This window comes from Girardinichthys multiradiatus, chromosome 17 (genome assembly GCF_021462225.1).
Source record: "Girardinichthys multiradiatus isolate DD_20200921_A chromosome 17, DD_fGirMul_XY1, whole genome shotgun sequence".
Classification (NCBI taxonomy): domain Eukaryota; kingdom Metazoa; phylum Chordata; class Actinopteri; order Cyprinodontiformes; family Goodeidae; genus Girardinichthys; species Girardinichthys multiradiatus.
This window is the reverse complement of record NC_061809.1, coordinates 13418482-13437455: the sequence shown is the minus strand read 5'-3', so window position 1 is coordinate 13437455 and position 18974 is coordinate 13418482. Positions and strand designations below refer to the sequence as shown.

The 18974-nt window shown below is 41.0% G+C and overlaps 1 protein-coding gene across 1 annotated transcript in view; it reads right to left on the bottom strand.

Moving 5' to 3' along the window:
• foxp2 (forkhead box P2) overlaps positions 1–18974 on the bottom strand; it is a 122667-nt gene that overhangs the window by 27553 nt on the left and 76140 nt on the right. Inside the window, exons 6-10 of the mRNA XM_047389793.1 lie at positions 13840–13977; positions 8804–8893; positions 6562–6751; positions 5419–5719; positions 3899–4003 (exon numbers count right to left, since the gene is read on the bottom strand). Coding sequence (XP_047245749.1) covers positions 3899–4003; positions 5419–5719; positions 6562–6751; positions 8804–8893; positions 13840–13977 — 824 coding nt within the window. The remainder of the gene's footprint in view (positions 1–3898; positions 4004–5418; positions 5720–6561; positions 6752–8803; positions 8894–13839; positions 13978–18974) is intronic.

Here is an 18974-nt window from a genome sequence, read left to right as displayed (position 1 = left end):
TTGAACTTCACAGAGATAATTTGGGGTGCCATGCTACCTCGCGGCTACCTTTTCCAGGTGAGACACTTTAAAGCGCACCGCGGAGCTGTTAAATGCTGATCTTGACAAGTTTCTTCATGCAACTAAACAACAGATGACTAAACGTGTCACTGCTGCTGAGCCGAGCTCCTGCAGCGAGCGACGAGGCGGCAGCTTGACTTGGGTCTCTCCCCAACTCCTTCCCAACAAACGTACCCCCCCCCCCTTCCACTGAAGTACCAACATCTAAGCTGTCATCTAAATCTGACATCCGCTTTATGTAACCCCGTTTAAACTGCGCCCGTGTGTGCGTGCATGTGTGTATCAGTGTGTGTGTGTAGTCAAATGGCATCTCCGGAAACATGAAAGGGCTCCCTCTGACACCTACAATGACTGCTCCAAGGCACAGCACCAAGCAGCCATCTTTGTTCTAATGACTAGCCTGCCTTCTTTGTTGCCATCTGTTTTCTTGTGCTGGCTGGTTTACAGTACGGTTTGTGTGTGGGACTCAGTCAAGATACGATTCTGTAACGGGCAATGTTCTGAAAAATGTTCTTACAAAACTGTCTGCCAACCTTCACACCTGTTTTCAACTTTGAAATCCAACTGTTTTCTCTCCACCTGTCTTCCCCTGGTTTGACTTTACAAGCATGCATCGTTTCACAGAAGCTTATCAGCTTACTGTATCCAGCATACACACACATCTTTGACACAGTGTATCTCTAGTCCTGACTAAATTCACCAACTAAGCTACCTACACACAGTATCTTTAAAGCACACAGTCTAACGTGTGTTTGCATGAACAGAAAATACAGTGCCAAAAAATAGAGTGATGGTTTTTGTTAAGTGAGTGCGCTTAGGTGATTGGATATGATATCACAAAACCTGCTAATCCTCTGCAGTCTTGCTGGATCACAGATGCATCTGTTCCCAAAGCTGCAAGGCAAACTGCTCTACCAGGACTACAGCATGTGTAGTCCTAGGTTGTGCACCACAATCTGGCTTTTCATAAGTATTCATATATCCTTTAACTTTTCCAATTTGGCCAGGTTACAACCGCAAACCTCTTTGTATTTTATTGACATTTTAGGTGACAGAATGACATCACAATCAATTTCAAGTGAATGACAATGGGTATTAACATTTATTTCCTAAATATAAAAATTAAAAGTGTGGCGTGCATTTGTATCCACCCCATTTACTATGTTACCCCTAAATAAAATCCAGGACAAACATCTGCAAGCCTTCCAACACATGGCTGTCCACCTTAACCAACAAGCCAAGTACGGAGAATTTTAATAAGAAAAGCAGCCAAGAGGCGCATGGTAACTCTGGAGGAGCTGCAGAGAGCCACATTTCAGGTGGGGAAATTGGACAACAGAACTACTAGTTGTGGACTTCACAATGAAGCCTTTATGGAAGAGTGGCAAGAAGAAAGCCATTGTTAAAAGACAGCCATAAGAAAACCAGCTTTGCAGTTTGCAACAAGCCATGTAGGATAGAAGGTGCTCTGCTCAAATGAGAACAAAGTTAACACAGCATCTAAAACATGGTGGTGGCAGCATCATATAGCAGATATGCCTTTTCTGTCACAGAGGAAGAAAGGCTAGCCAGAGTAAATAAGAACATGAACAGTCAAATACAGAGAAATCCTGGAAGAGAACATTGTAGTGGCAGCCATTGACTTGACACTGTGGTGGAGGATCATGCCCCTGCAGAAGAACAACCCTAAATATACCAGATACACCAAAAGAAAAAAACCCAGCAGCAATGAAATAGTTTATGGAAACACATTTGCACATATTAGAATGGCCCAAATCTGTAGTTTCAAATATGTTTCTGTGAAGTGAACAATTCCATTCAACTTCTCAACTTTGAACTACTTTGTTTTCATCTGTCACAATGTGACGAAATGCAAAAAAAAAAATAATAATAATAATTCTCTATATTGATTCTGACATGCATGTTACACTTTTTCCAAAGAATATAAGCAATCACTTCCCTTGCTGCAGCAGTAATATCTATTCATGTCCATAACATCCAAATCCACTGCTGTCAATTACAGCCCTTTTAACTTTGTTATTTGCCTTGACAGAGAGTGAAAGCGAAGCCTAATCTACAGCCTGGAAATGTCTTTGAAAGACTTGAGAACACTATTTATTGGAATCATTTCAATCCACAGCTACCCCTCCAAGAGTGTATGTAATTCACAACGTATGTAATTCACAAAATGCTGTAGAATTAGCAAAAGCGTGACCCAAATCCTACATTCTACTTTTATTTTTTTCTAGGAGCACGTCTCCTAGCTTTCTGTACCTTATTACAGTCAATACTGCAGAGAATCGCATGACTGGGAAAATAAGTGGATACATTGTCCTGATTTGGGGAGTTTATGAGAATTCACATGGACATTTACAGCCCATGAAAAACACTCACCAGATCGTTATTTCACAGTTAATTACAAATCTAATTAGAATATTCAAATTAAAGCTTTTGCTTTCTTTTCTTCTCTGTGTGAGAGCGGGAAGTCAGGGATACAGGGAGGGAGAGAGGCTCTCGGTGAGTGGCAACGTGATAACCTGTAATCTGCAGTGCTGCAAACACCTTCTTCCTTTGATGTCCCCCCACTAACATCCTGGCAACAAAGCCGGCCAATTACAAATGAGCTAATTAACTAAATTGTTGATGGAGCATGAAGAGTTCATTTGCTCCGGCGCCTGCACCATGACAACAGTGAATGGGGGCCCTTTGTTGTGGAGGTACGTGTGCGGCCGTGCGAGTTGCCATTAGCTTTTGACGCTTTTTCACAAACCTATCAGGTCCCTCCACGCTGCGGAGGAAATTTGTTATGGATCAGAGTTGGTTGGAGTCATGCTTTGCAGGAGCAGAACCCTGTCAACTAACTGTCTAGAGGTCACAGTCTGCCCTGTAAAAAGACAGGGAGGGTTTCAGAGTAAGGCCACTGAGAGAGGAGGAACAAAAGGGACAACTTTGATGTGTCTTACTAAAAATAAAACATGGCAACATGAACTGGCTTGTAAAAGAACTCATACCTCTTTAAACTTTTTACACTTTGTGACATTACAACCAGGAAACTCAACACATTATACTGGGACTGATCTGAAATGATCATGGGTGTCCATGGGGGGCCCTTGGAATGATTTTGTTTGGCCCCTGGTATAAATTTGACCCACCAGCACACACAACTGATGCAGATGGAGCCTTTTTCAACATTTTAGGACAAGATTTTTACCGAAAAAATGTAAGATACAACACGATTACAAGAATATGGCTTTATCTACCACACGTTTTTGCTTTCATTTTAATATCATAGTACAAGGGACCACAAGTATCTGGCTACTTTTGCTCAAAAGTAGACTTGAGTCCACCCATTCATTAAGCTTGGTTAAATAGAGTAAGTGCTTTTAAAGAAAGATTGACCCCAATCTTAGCCTAAAACACGTCCTCTTTATGTTTTGAATCTCCATTTATGCCTATGTCAATTTTCTATAAACATTTAGCTTTATCCATCTTTCTTTCAACTTTCACCAGCGCCCTGTCTCTGCTAGAAAAAAAAAAAAAAAAGACAGCATGATGGTGTGGTCAGGGTGATGTGGAGCGTTTTGCATGCGGGCCAAATGGTTCAATTTTGATCTCATCCGACCAGAGCATGCTATGTGCTACTTTGTGTTGATCTATCATATAAAGGCCCAGTAAAATACATTATAATAATATTATAATTATAATGTGACCAAATGTGACAAAGTTTAAATATTGACCGATTGATATTGATATTTAATGACTGTTACAAGGCAGTGTAATCAACACAAAGGAGAATAAATTACAATCAACACTACATTGTCAGAGAATGTGTTCTTACTTCAAAAACTGCCCAAAGTCCTCACACATGTTCTCACAGCCGGGCCACTTGCACACACCATGACCGTACAGGGGATGAGTTCCTCCGCTTTCTTCGTGAAGTGAGCTAGAGGCAGATTAAAAAGAAGAGAAAAAAAAGCAAAAAGGACATAAGAAGTCAAATTATCCAGCTATTCAGGGGTTTATTAACCAAGAGGAAAAAAAAAATAAAGAAAACCTAAATAGAAAAAACAAAATGTTTAGGAGCAAGTCACATCTTAGATCTTACTAAATTAACTCATCGACAGTGGTGACTAATGTGTGAAGAACATCCTCCCATGGAAATCCAGAACGAGTGGGAGCTGCAGCCGCTACTCCATCTTGTAAATCCATTATCAGAAAGGAGGGGAGCAGGCTTTCAAGTAAACATTAAAAATCCAGACAGCCATATAATTTTCATCAGGAGATTAATACACTGTGTAACTTATGTTCTTTGAGGACAAGGGTGTTCTGGCGTTTTTCAAATGGCACCCAAATAAGTTACGACCCTGCCTAGACAGCACATCCTATTAAAGATGACAGTTTAACCTTTAGGCTTGGCACTAGTGTGTGAGTGTGTGTTTAGGGAAATGTGAGTGAGAGTATGTGGATAGGCTTTGCCTGTAAATGTGTGTGGTCGATGCCCTGGCAGAACCCTCGCTGCGTTTTTACAGAGGGGCTTCCCCCACATCGATCCATGGCATGGTAGTAAGCGGCGCTCCTGACAATACTCCTTGTTCGATCATTACAAGGCACCACACACCCCTTGGGACACAAGCAGGTGTTTTCTTTTCTTCCTTGTCTTCTCATTTACTTTCTCTCTCTTTTTCTCTGTCTTCTTTTTTTCTCCAAGCCTACTTTTAGTGGGACTGCAGAGATAGCATCTACTTTAAACCAATTACACAGCACTTCCACCTCTATTGCAAGTCTCCACCAAGCATCCACACACACACATATCCATCCTAAGTCCTTATTATAATATCGCCCAAGAAAAGCCTTTGAATAATGCATGGCCCAGATAGGCAGATATGTGTGAACAGTCAGTGTTTCAGCGGTGGGTGCATCTATAAAAGACGCCATCACAAGGATAAACATCCTGGAAACGCCACTCAAGGCATCATGTATTCTGTTTACATGACAAGCAAGCATGGAAGGTAATTTTCAAAAGAGGAAAAAAAAAGAGACAAAGCACTAAATACTTAATGTACAAGGGGGTTACCTTGTCTTGTCTGCCAGAGAGGTTTGTTGTAAAGTGTAAGTGTGCCTGCCTGCATGGCTTCTACTCCCTGCGTTTGATATGTGTGTGCAAGCTAAGTTTGTTCAGAAGCTCCCCTGGGAACATAGGGCTTTTATTTTCTGCTTGAATATCACTAAGACGCTAAAGAAAATATTGAATAAATAAACAAAACATCTTGTTTTCCCTCCAGTTTCTGCACAATAACATCAAGCACCTTGTGCTCTGCTTTAATCTCTAAACGGCAGCTTGATGGCATCTTTCTCTACCTTTCGCGTTCCCTCTCCCTCTCTCGTCTGTGGTTTATGACAGGGGACTGTCCGTTGGTGATGGAGTGGTGCGATATTGGCGGCGAAGCTTTGGCAGGATTGGAGGAGGAGGTAGTTGAAGTGGAATTGTTGGTGGAGAGGTCTAAACCGCTGCTGACCACGCCGGTCCCGGTGCTGGCGCCACCAATGCCGCCACTGCTGCTGTGTTTGATGCCATTGTCCTCCATGGAGTGACCGCCGCCGCCGCCACCTCCGGTCACATCCTTCCACAGCTGCTGGAGCTCCGCGGGGCTCAAGCCACCTGTAGACATCAAAGAGGAAAGAGAAGTTCAAGTGAATCGTGAGGCTGCTAAAAGTGTGGTTTTAACCATTTGAATATTATAAAGAAGCCAGAGGCTACTGAAAAGTTCTAAACAACTCAAATCTTTCACTACAAACTTGAATTTTCTTCTGATTTCTTCTCTGCCTTTTCAGATATTGACCTTAACTGGAAAACAGTCTGATATTGACTGTAGCGAATACAAGCCGATTCCTCCTTCTTAGGGTAAACAAGTTTGTTTTTTTGTTTTTTTAGCATGGAGACTCATTACTCAGCATTCACTCCAGTTATCACGTCAAACACCTCCCTGCCTGTTGTTTTCCATCTCCGCCATTTTAGCGGTAAACAACAAACAGGAGTATTTACATGAACCAGGAGGAAGAAAATGGAGTCTGTTCTTTACTCTCCCTCTGTGTCTGTGCTTTTATTCGTCTCAATAAAGGTAGTAAACAACAACAACAAGCACTGAAATAAGGGGGAGTGGGGTAATACAAACAAAGATGGAAAACTGCAGACACAAACACTTGCAGAGCTAAGAGAGAGACTGATGTAGACAAACAGAGCAATAAAGACAAGGAGGAAGAATGGAAGACTAAACAAAACATTTATGTGCAGAGTTAAGAACAAATTGGATGGTAGGGGAGCATATCAATGAGAGGGAGGCAGACAGACGCACTTAAAGATAAAGCAACAGGATTACATGTGCATACCAATTAGAAAAAACTAAGACAAGATAGAAAGAAAGAGAAAAGCAAAACACAGCACTTAAACTTGCCAAACAAATAACAGGAAGTCATGTGCTCCAGATCAACACAGCTGTTTACCTGGTGGGGGCATGGTCTGTCCGGGGAGGGCGGCCTGGCCTGGAGCAGGCCCAGGCAGCGAGAGCAGGCCCTGTCTCTGCATGTTGAGCAGGTGCTGCTGCTGCTGGAGCTGCTGCATCTGCAGAAGCTGCTGCTGGAAGACGAGCTGCTGGGCAGCCAGCTGCTGCTGCTGCTGCTGCTGCTGCTGTTGCTATAGAGAGGAGGAGGTGGAAGAGGGAGAGGAGCAAGATGGGAGCATGGAGAAGAGGAGGGTGTGAAAATTACAGTAGAGCATTTGGAGAAATCTCCCTCGTCTTTTCCGTGACCTTAGCTATGCCTCTATGCTTCTTCCTCTGCAGGTTCTAGCTCTCTGTCTGCTCGCACTTAGTCTTCTCTGCTGGTTTTTGGGCTGTACCAAAGTTATCTCCTGTTATCTCCTCACAAAAGTGAGACCGTCAGTGTATGTAGCTTCTGATCGTGTATGATACTAAGCCTCCAGTATTATCCTTCCCCCATCATCCTCGATAGTTAATTGTCTCGTCTTCACTGATGTTCTGTTACAGCTTATTTGACCAGAGGGAACAGAAAGAATAAGAGGTTTACACCACCACGTGTGTTTGAAAGCGCAGTCACAAACACCCATGTAGCGCGCCTCCCCACTTCCCCCTCCCACTCCACTCTCCTCAGTAAGTTATTTATTGGTGAGTCAGACGGGCAGCTGCGAAAGGCTTGAGCAAAAACAACACAGCAAGATTGAAAAAATCAAGCTTTTTCCACATTTTTCCTCTTAAAATATAAAATGTTATGTTTTATAGTGATTGTTTTGTTAAAGACCCCCGCAAATTGAGCACAATTGTAAAACAGAAATAAATTGATACACGGTTTTCAAAGCTTTTCTCTAAAAAATAAAATCTGAAAAGTTTGACATATTTCCTGTCTCTGCTAAAAACAAATATCCCTACAATATGATGCTGCCATCACCATGGTTCACAGGGGGGGTTGTGTGCTCAGAGCTATGTGCAGTGGTAATATACGTCCAGGCACATCGTGTTGCTTGCAGGCCAAACAGTCAAATTTTGGTCTCACCTGACCAGAGCACTTTGTTCCACATGTTTGTCTGATGCATAGATTGTGACAACCCTGCAAAGCGGACATCTTATAGTTTTCTTTCAACAATGGCTTTCCCTCCGCCACTCTTCCATAAAGGCTTCATTTAAAGGCTCCTCTTCTCCCACCTAAGCTAAGGATCACTGCTGCTCCTCCAGAGTTACTATAAGCGTCTTGGCTGCTTCTCTCCTTTCTGCTCTTTTTGTCAGCTAGGTGAATGGACACGTACTGGTAGGTTTGCAGTTTTGAAACAGTCAGATGATTGATTGAACAGTGCATAGGAGAGGCACAACTTGAGATGCACTCACTGGAAAACAGGCGGCATAATGGACTGACGGAGGGAGACAGTTTTCTCCCTCGCCTTGCAACCTTCCGACATGCCTCAAGAGAAATAAAGGAGCAATTTCTATTCCATATTTGACGGCAAGCCCCCTGAAAAACTCTATTCACAAATCCAAACAGAAACAAAGCCGCCGGGAGGTCAGTTGCGACTTCCTGTTGGGGACAGCATAATGGGCTGATTGAGGAGACACAGAGAGGTGCATCACAGAGGAAAGGAAAAAGAAAGGTGTGTGTGTGTGTGTGTGTTTAGGTTACACATTCCTACTTTCCTATCAATTTAAATACTTCCAGTGTTGTCTGGATGTGACTTGCCACAGACCCACAGGGTTCAGCATCAACAGTCTTACGCAAATGTGCTTGTGGTGTCTCGCTTGTCGTCTGTTTTCACAAGAGGAATGGGACAAAGCCTTGTCTGTCAATCAGCTGCCTGTCAGTGAGATTTATGAGAGCCAAACACTGTAACTTTGGAGTTGGTGAGGTGTTTGTATGCCCACACAAAACCTTTATCAACAGTTTGGGTGCAAAACCCTTTGAATTAGCTCATTCTTCAGGTGTCCCTTGGAAGTTTTCATTAAAACACACTTAAATGGTAGACCTGCTATAATATAATTACATCACTATGAACCTGTCCGTTTCTCCTGAAAGGGAATGGTAAGTATAAACGTTTGGTTTTCTTGATAAAAAGGAACTTAAAAGTAAACCTCCATCTGTGGGAATTAGACATGCATTTGTTTCACTATGTGTGTTTATTTTTATATCGTCTACATGTCTTTAAATCTTTGTGCGAGGAAATCATGCGTGATGTTGCATCTACCTCTTTAGCCTGCTTGCCGGGATGCTGTTGCTGGAGAAGCTGCAGATGAAGCTGCTCCTGCTGTTTCTTATAAAACTCCTGCAGGTGTTGCTGTAGACATAAACATTCACAGAACGACAAAGGACAAGAAGAAGATACACTGAATATATTTTTTCCAACTCTTTATCTCCAAATGATCAAAAGATGTAACCAATAAATCAGCTGGTGACTAGAATCAGACACGTTTAGGCTTGTTTGGCCCTGAACGGCAGGTAGGCGATTTCTGAAAAAAAAAAAAGTATTTTATTGACTAGTGAACGCACTATTTCTGATCACAACTAGGCTTAATAACATTAGAACTCTTTGGTGTGGATGCTTTTACTAAGTGAAGATGACTCTGCATCATTAAGGTGTTTGACACCTAAGTCAGAGGAAGCATAAAAGGTGTAAGAAGCAACTTAAAAATTGAAAATTACTTTTTCAATGACAGCATGTCAGCTGTTAATTCCAGTCGCTGCTCAAAGAGTGAACAAGAGGTTTTGATTGTATTTGGAAATGTTGACAGCATTTTGGAAAGGTAAAGTAAGCATCTACATTCCCAAGGGAATACACTCAGTGGCAATTGTTAACAGTTACTAATGTAAACTGTGGTAATAACTAATTTGGGAAAAACTGCTGAAATAATTTTGTCTTTCTTTAAAAGTAATAATAAAGACCTATTTTACAGTGACTCCTCTCTCCAACACAGTGTGACGTCACCTCTGCTTCTAATACAAATAATTATTGACCAATTAGGGAAAGAAAGCATCCAGGTCAATCACTTAACCTGGATGGCATTAAATTGACCTCCGGTAATAAAGTAAAAAAACCTTGGTGTTATTTTTGACCAGGACATGTCATTTAAATCCCATATTAAACAGGTTTCTAGGATTTCCTCCTTTCACCTCCGGAACATTGCCAAAATTAGAAATATCCTATCCAGGAGTGATGCTGAAAAACTAGTCCATGCATTTGTTACTTCAAGGCTGGACTATTGTAATTCGTTACTATCAGGATGTCCAAAAATGCAGTTAAAAGCCTTCAGCTGATTCAAAATGCTGCAGCAAGAGTTCTGATGAAAATTCAAAAGATAGATCATATTTTTCCTATTTTAGCTTCCCTTCAGTGGCCCCCTGTTAAATTTAGATTTAATTTTAAATTATCCTCCTCACATATCCTCCTTAATGATATAGCTCCATCATACATCAGAGATCTGATGGTTCCATATGTTCCTAACAGAGCACTTCCTTCTCAGACTGCAGGTTTACTGGTGGTTCCTAGTCTGTAGAAGTAGAATGGGAGGCAGATCCTTTAGTTATCAAGCTCCTCTCCTGTGGAACCAGCTCCCAGTTTTAGTCCGTGAGGCAGACAACCTGTCTACTTTTAAGGCTAGGCTAAAAACTTTCCTTTTTGATAAAGCTTATAGTTAGAGTGGCTTAGTTTATCAGGGAGGGAGCCTTCCTCCCTCCCTGTTGGTTGGAGTAAGCGGGAGTCAGGTTTAGCCTAAACCGGCTCAGTTATGGCTGAGGTGCAAACACACCCTCCATTTCTGCTACCTGTATGACCCCTTCTCTTTTCCAATGGTTATAATCAGTCTGACAGAGGGAGGTATCCAAATCCTTGTGGTTTTTAGTATAACAATGACCATCAGTGGGACCCTTTGTGAGGTGCCTTGAGACGACATTGTTGTAAATAAGCTCCGTTTAACTAAATAATCTAAACTGAAACTATCTGTGTAGTTATGCTGCTATAGGCTTAGGCTGCAGGAGGACATAATGACCACTTTCACCCTCTTTGCTACATCCTGACACTACTCTCCAATTTTGCATTATTTGCTGTTATTTCAGCTTTTAACTTTGTTCTCTCTATTCTCTTCCTAGAAGCTACACCTGGCCTGGCTCTGTGTCTACCTGTGACACCTTTCTGGAGAGGGGAAGCGTCCAAGCTTCTGCTGGTAACAACTTAATGCTCACCCTCTACCGATGATCCACATGGCCCTGTCTTTTAGTATTTAACCCTTTCTCTCTCCTAGATATAGTAATTGACTGAGGTTTTACTGTAACTAATTATATGTGCTCTCTTTCAGACTCTAACTTTGAAAACTGGCTCAGAGTTTATCTGTTCTTTCTTTCTAGATGAAACGACTAAAGGAGCTACATCCATCAACATTTACTTTTCCTTCCCATAGAAAGTACTCCTGGATCAGTGCTTCTGTATTCTTTGTGTGTCTCTGCTCTGTTCTCTCAAACCCCCAGTCGGTTGTGGCAGATGGCTGCTCACACTGAGCCTGGTTCTGCTGGAGGTTTCTTCCTGTTAAAAGGGAGTTTTTAACATGTTCAGTATGAGGGATTGCTGCAAAGTCAACGCCAGTGACTGTCCACTGTCTCTACATGCTCATCCGGGAGGTGGGAATGCTACAAGTCACTGACTGGATACAATCTGCTTTTTTTCCTTAGATAGAAAAACTTTTTATCCAATTTGAATAAAAAGCTAACTCCGACTGCACTGTTCAATGGTTAAGATTAATTAGAATGTATGAACTTGACTTTTGTGAAGTGCCTTGAGACAACATGTGTTGTGAATTGGCGCTATATAAATAAAACTGAATTGAATTGACTTAAAACATTTTGAATTCCATTCTTATATCCACTCAAAAGAAAGTTCTTAAAAATAAATCAGAATCTGCTGTAATTGGCTTCTGCGGTTCAGTTTACAAAGACCAGAGATTGGAAATTAGAGACAAAACGTTTATCTGTGCATCTCCAATGAGAAACCATAAATAATCTTTAGGTAATCTTTAGGTAGTCAGAGACAAGCTCCCTTCAAGCTTTTTTGGTTATGAACAAACTCCAAAAATTACAAATTGGACATTTCTTTTAATTTTGCTTTCGGCATTTTATATCCAAACCTAAATTTCTGAACCATACTAGAGAACAACTCATCATATTTACTATTTATTTGGCTGCCTGGATGCACAGACTAGTGAAATAGAGAATAAACCTTACTAAACAAAACAAATACTCTACAAGCATAGTAAAATGGTAGTTTAAAATTCACCTTCAATTTTGATGCAACATATCTATGCAATAGTCTTTTTAGTAGATGAGTTAAATGTAAGAATGTAAGACCTATTTAATAGCCCATTGCTAATTTAGGAGAACATTTGGTTATTAAAACATTTATAGCTTAAGGGACAATAGACATAGGTTGGGGCTCTTGTTGCAATAAGAGCATTGTGTTCAAAGCTGATATAGGAGAGATCTAGCAATGTTTGACATTGGATAAGGGTGAGGACAAACTTTACTACATAGCACTGTTGTAAAATTAACTTAAGAAAATTAAATGCAACAGAAGTACCAAATGGGTGTGGAATGGCATACAAATGTACAGAAACCAAGCCTCAAGTAGTGACACAATTATTATAAGAGGCACAATCAGAATGACTGACATTCTTAATTAAACTATTCTCTTCCCCTTAATCAAGTCTATGAATGAGAAACGCATTTCAACTCTGAAATTAGACTGTACCATGAATGTGCTTCCTCAAGTTGATTCCATATAATACAACATCCATCACCTATCATTCAGCTTCCTCTGCTCAGCCCTATTCTCAGAGTCCCTGATGGAAGCTTGTCTGGGAATTGAACCAGCGACACCACCAGAGACGGCTAATTAGAGGTGACATGAACATGTACTTCAATTTAGGATTCTTTTTGGTAAGCGTGTCAAGGACACAGTGGTGAGTTAGCAAAAGCGAGTGTTGGCAGGAATGACTAAGATGGTGGGTTGACACACACTCTACATGTAAAAGCTGAAAAATTATAATCAAGATGTAAAAACCTTAAAAAACACAACATTTGCATCAGTGTTGTACTTATCTTTATATATTTACTGTTATTCAGTTCTCTATGGAGTATAGACTTTCTAAAAGTAGATGGAAGGCAGAGCTTTGGGTTCTATAGGGTTCTGTAGAAGGTACGCTGGGCCTAGTGACTACATATCTTTTACTGCAATTAACTTTTTTTTCTTATACAAACTACTCCTGGCTCAGTTCTGCAGTGTTTGGCTGTTTCTCTCCTGGACAAAGCTATTAATAGAGCTTTAGCCTCCATCTACCTCTGTGTAGTCTTTGTTTTTATTTCCCACAGAAAGTGCCTTTCCCTGAATGATTCAGTGTTTGGCTACAGGTGCCACCACTGTGTTTTCCTTTCCCAATGAAATTACCCAGACCTCAGCGTTTGTGTTTAGTTGTGTCTCTTTTATGGATGGAGCCATTGTCAGGGCTATTGATCCCATCACCTTCTGTTGTACTTTACTGTTTTCCTTTCTCCTAGCTTAGTGCTGGGTCTCTTTATTGGATGTAGTTTGTTGTTGTTTTTTATAGAAAGTACACTGGGCTCAGTGCTTGATTTATGTCTTCGTCCTCTCTACCCTGAGGTGGAAGCAGTTACAGTCGCTTGTCGTGTGCTTGATCACGCTGGAAGATTCTTGCAGATAAACGGGAGTGCTTCCTTGTCAGTCTCTCCACATACTTACTAAGTATTTAATAAACCACTTGATTCAATCCGCTGGGCTTCCTTGGATAGCTAACTTCTTACCAATTAGCATTCAATGATCCACTGAATGTGACAGTATTTTCTGTTTATCAAGACTGAACTGGAATGTATGCAGCTAGATCTGAATCTGACTACATGGACTTCTGTGGAATAAACATGATTGATTTGATAATAATTTAGAACAAACAAATTTCTACCTAATAGGATTTCAACTGTAACTGACTGTCTTGTCAAGAGACTTGAGATGAGATTTATTATGAATTTTCTCTATATAAATAAATCAAAGTAAATTGAACAGGTGTGATATATAGGTATTAATGCATAAGTGTTGCTGTTCTTGCAATCTCTGGGGTGTTTGTGTCATTAAGTTTATTTTTGTTTAGTGTATTTATAGTTTTCTTTGTGGATATGTGTGTGTGTGTGTGTGTGTGTGAGTGTGTGTGTGTGTGTGTGTGTGTGTACCTGCTGCAGCATCACTGCCTGCTGCTGCTGGAGCAAAGCCTGGAGCTGCTGTGGGGAAAGAACCTGCTGCTGGAGGATCTGCTGCATCTGTTGTGGCGTGATCACTTGGGGACTCATCATGGCCACTGACACTGGAACCTGGACAAGGATGATATGTAATTAAATGATGGAATGAGAGTCAGGGCGAGGAAGGAGGCACGGAGAGGGGCAAGACAAACAAGATGCAATAAATGTGAAAATGGAGAGTGGAGAGAAGGGCAAACAATGGGTGAGCAGGGGGAATGGGTAGGGAGATGAGAAAAAATGGAAAAAGTTTGAAAAATAGAGCATTAAAATATAAATCACGCATCGCAGTGTGGATCTACTAGGAGTGAGATAACTGGTGGTTTGAAAGTAAGGGAGAGCAGGCTGTGACGTTAGGCAGCCTGGAGGAGATGCTGAAGGACACATGGGTGCTGTGTCTTTGTGTTACTCATCTTATTTTTCTGCCTTTATTCTGCTGGGAAAAGCTAGGGGATTTAAATAGACATAGACCTTAATTAGCAGGACCCTTGAACTCCCCTACTTTAGCGTGCCTATCAGAGCTGCCACTGTTGAACAGCATGAAAATGCACAACTATAAAATTTATTAAAACTGCACTGATGAAGTGGACACATTGAATTGTGGTGGGCTGTGGCAGGGAATTTAGAGTTCACCTTTAAAAATGTAAAAAAAAAAAAAAGAAAAAAAAAACGTAGGGAAAATAAATTGGACAAGCAAGTACATTTTTAACTCCTTTTTAGTCTCTGTGGACATGTCAATTAGAAACAAAATGGTGCCATTTCTAGTTGTGAAGTTGTCAAGAAGCAGAAAAACAAAGATACACAATGCTTTATTTCTTCCAAATTCTTCTCAGGCACCACAGCTCCCAACTTCTGAAGCAGCAGATCAATGAGAAAACAATATGTTTTGCTGCTCTCTTTGATTGCGTGTGCGCACTCCAACAGGAGAGTGGAAGCTATTTTGGAGTTTTTACTCCTCATGGCTGCTTTAAAAATAAAAACAAAACACCTTAAGAAGAGAAGATTTTTCAGTTTACTTCTCAGAGAGTATAACCGGTTAATGATTTAGTATCAAACTGACACATTCATTGACAAGAGTGTCGAAACAGTGCTGTTCATTCCTTCTGTATGACCTTTAAAATACACTCTACTGTCATTAACATAGATGGAAATCAGTTTAAGCCACAACAAATCTTTGGAATCAAAATAGATGGCAACATGGTTAAAACATCAACACGGAGTAACACCTTCACTGATTCTAATTGCAACAGTGTTTGCCACGGAGCTGCCATGACAGTAGCTACCCAATATGGAGTGTCAAGGGGCCAATAATACATCCCTGTCCTCATTGCCAGCTAATCAAGCTGGCTTGATTACTTTCCATGCATGTCTCTCCTTCCTCCCTCCTTCTCTCTGCTCCTCTCCCTCTCTCTGTCAGGCCTTGACACGTCCTTGTTTAGCTCTCCTCTCCTCAATGCCCACCCCCCTCCACCACCACCACCCCAGGTTTCTCCCCCCTCTTTGATTAGCCGAGACATTTGCATGGTCACTACACATTTTTCATTTTAGAAGTCATTATGCATTAGTGGCTCCTGATCGCCCGCCTTGACTAATCCTGATGAACTGAAAATCACAGCTGAAGGTCAACTTCCAGCCGGCCCCACTGCACATTCATATTCATATTCAAACAAATCCTGCCTCCATTGTTCATTAGGGTCTTAGAGAGAAGGGACTCCATCTAAGGTAGGATAGATGGAGGAGGCGGCAGCTATTTGTGGTACATCTCTTTTCTTCTTTGGACTCGTGTATGCTTGCAAGGGGACAGGAGAAATTGCATTCACAAGAAGTGAGTCATCGAACAAAAGCCGTCAAAAGTTGCAAATTAAACAGTCTGTGTGTAATTATGCAAATAATGTGCTTACACCTTCAGTGCTATTAACCCTTAAAGGTACATTTGCTAGGTAAGTAATTACCCCCGCAGTCACTTCTGGTTTTGTGTTGGATGCCATTACAATGGGACAAGTGCGTTGGGAAACAACAGCAGAGATGCACTCATTAAGGCTATTAATTGGGTGCAGACTCAAAGATGTTTGGGCACAAAAAAATAGATGCAGGCGTACCCGTGGAGGGTTTACCACAAATGTATGCGCATGCATATGTAAAGTGGAATTAAATATAAATTGTAAATGGAGCTTCAAACAGTTTCTGCATTGCGTGGGTGGTGAAATATAAGCACTCAAAGTCAGGTATTTGTAGGTGAATAATGCAATGTCGTCAGCACTAAATAAAACAAAACCTGAAACAAGAAGGGCAAAATTAAGTAACGAAATAGGTAAAAAAAAAAAAAGAAAACAACGAGTTTATGAAATATAGAAGCTCTTTTTATGCTGTCATTAGCTTCATACGTAATGGGTGATAATCACCCGTAAAAATGGGAGAAAAACGGAAAGGCAGGAAGAGAAAAGAGAGGGGGGAAAAGGCACTGGCCCACATCCACTGTGAAGTGCAGCACAATGCTAATTCCAGCATTTAACTGCATGCTTTTCTGCTTGACGTATCAGAGGCTCCAAGATGAAAGCAGATAAGTAATTGCTCTCCTGGTTCTTATTCTTCACTGACAACCCATAAATTTAATTTTACACACACGTTCATTTACATTTTCGAGTATATGACATGATAATTGCGGCAATATAACACCTCCATTCTGCAGGATCCTGCAGGAGGGCTTGATTGACGTGAGCACTGAATTGAAAGGAACAGGAGGCTGAATTGCCTCTTCTTGAAATGATTTTGCCACGAAGGGATGAAATTAATGAGCATTTAGTAGATGTTGGCAGTGGCGTAAACATCCACGTGCCACGAATAGGCTCTCTAATGCAGAAGAGGGAACTGTGATATCCAATTGGGCTGTGCCTCTGTTTCTCTGTTATCCAGAAAGAAATAATGGATTTCCAGTTTTGGCATACAGAAATTATTAATGGGATTGATTGAAAATTAGCCACAGCTGATGTAGCCATTGGGGTATTTCACACCTAAAAATGTAACCACTTATTATGTGATGCTTAAGAATCTCACTTGGTTTAGTGTAAGCTCAGCAATCAAACCCCCTTTTTTTAAAGATTTTGTCTTGAAAAGAATAAGCTACACTTGCATAAACCTTGAACTTGCAATTAAAGTTCAAGAGCAAAACAAAGCACACTTAAATTGGCCCATGGTGTAAAATTGTGATGGGGCCTGTACCAGCCCTCTCCCAACATGTTTGATTCACTTGCTGCATTTTAGCTTTAGAGCAATGGGTTTTTATCAGTGTGAAGAAAACCAGGAGATAAAGTTCAAATTGAAACAATTAGTTAGGCCGAGGATTCCTTTCATTTTATTTCGGTTTAACACAACTCACTTTCCAATAGGGAGAGGGAGAACTGGTGATTAGATGCTAACCGCGGAAACTGTGGGCCGGTTATCAACGACAGATGCTCCTGTCACAAGGACAGGAAACTTGAGCGGAGCTGCAGACACTGCAGAGATAAAAACAATAAGAAATCGAGGGGCCCTTGTCTTTAATTACTGTGAATCCTTGGCAGGAAAGAAGTGACTGCTAATTAAGTCACTGGCTCTATTTTTACACAGAACGAGAAAGATTAAGAAATCAGGAAAAGAGGGCAGAAACCCCACCACTTTCATCCTTGTTTCGAAACACGCAGACCCCCGTGGTAGCCTGTTGGCTTCTGACCTCTCAGCTCCCTTCTAGTTACTGCTCATCTACCAGCCAATTACAGCCGAATGTGGCCAGAGCATTACTGATAGCCAGGACACTTCCCTTGGAGACCAACAGCACAACAGTGCAGGCTTAAGCTGGCAGGGTTCAACCTCAGAGTTCATGTACATTGCCACACAAAATTCACAAAAAAGAAAATGTACACCCCTTCAACATTTTGTCACAAATGTTTATGTCTTTCACTGGGATTTTCTGTAATAGACCAAAATAATGTAGTGCATGACCATGAACTGGAAAGAAAAGGATACACCGTTTTTAAAAATTCACTTTTACATACAAATCTGAAAGTTGTATGCATGTGTATTCACGAAAGTTACTCTGATACCCCTAAATATAACCCTTTGCAACCAATTGCCAGCAAGTGGCTTAAAACCCAGTTTGGTGCTGGTTGCATCATGGTGTGGGTAGCTTTTCTTCAGCAGGGACAGGGTAGCCGGTGAGAGTTAACAGGATGATGGATGGAGCTAAATAACCCAAGGTTAGTCAGACCAGGTGGAGAGTACCAAGTCTTCCACAAATTTTCTGTTGGATTTAGGTCTATACTTTGACTGTTCCATTCAAACACATGACTATGCTTTGATCTAAACTATTTATTTCAAACTCTGGCTGTATGTTTAAGATTGTTGTCCTACTGGAAGGTGAGTCACTGTCCCAATCTCAAGTTTTTGTCACCCTCTAAAAGGTTTTCTTTCTGGACTGTATTCAGCTCCATTTATTTTCCACTCAAGTCTGACTAACCTCCGTGTTCCTGCTGAAAAAAGGAATTCCCATAGCATAATGCAGTCATCACTATGCTTTACAGTGGGCATGGTCTGTTCAAGGTGTGGTGCATTTTGACTTCATTTACTAATTATGCAACTTCTGAAGGCAATAAGGAAGGCACTGTATTTCATTTAGGGGCAACAGAGCAAAAAGGATTGTTTACATTTTTCAGAATTTGTTTGTGCAATGAATTTTAAAAACTAAATGCCCTGTACAAGTGTTTAAATCAAACCTGCATACAAAGGATCATGCCTCAAACACATGTTCGACTTTTGGAGATCGATAAACTAGTGTGTCAGTCCTAAAGCTAAGTGGCTTACTGAATATTTTCCTAAATCAATTTCTATAGCAGTTTGGGAGCAGTGCACATGAACCTCAATTTATAATAACATAAAGACCCATCATGTAAAAGCATCTAATAGAACTCCCTGAGGAGCTCGGGATGGGCTTAGCACAATTTCCATATTGATTTATCTCTACATGCAGTAACTTCCTGATTAGGCCTCGTGAATCCAGTGTACACTAGTGTATAGTTCAAGAACATTGTTTGCTTCAT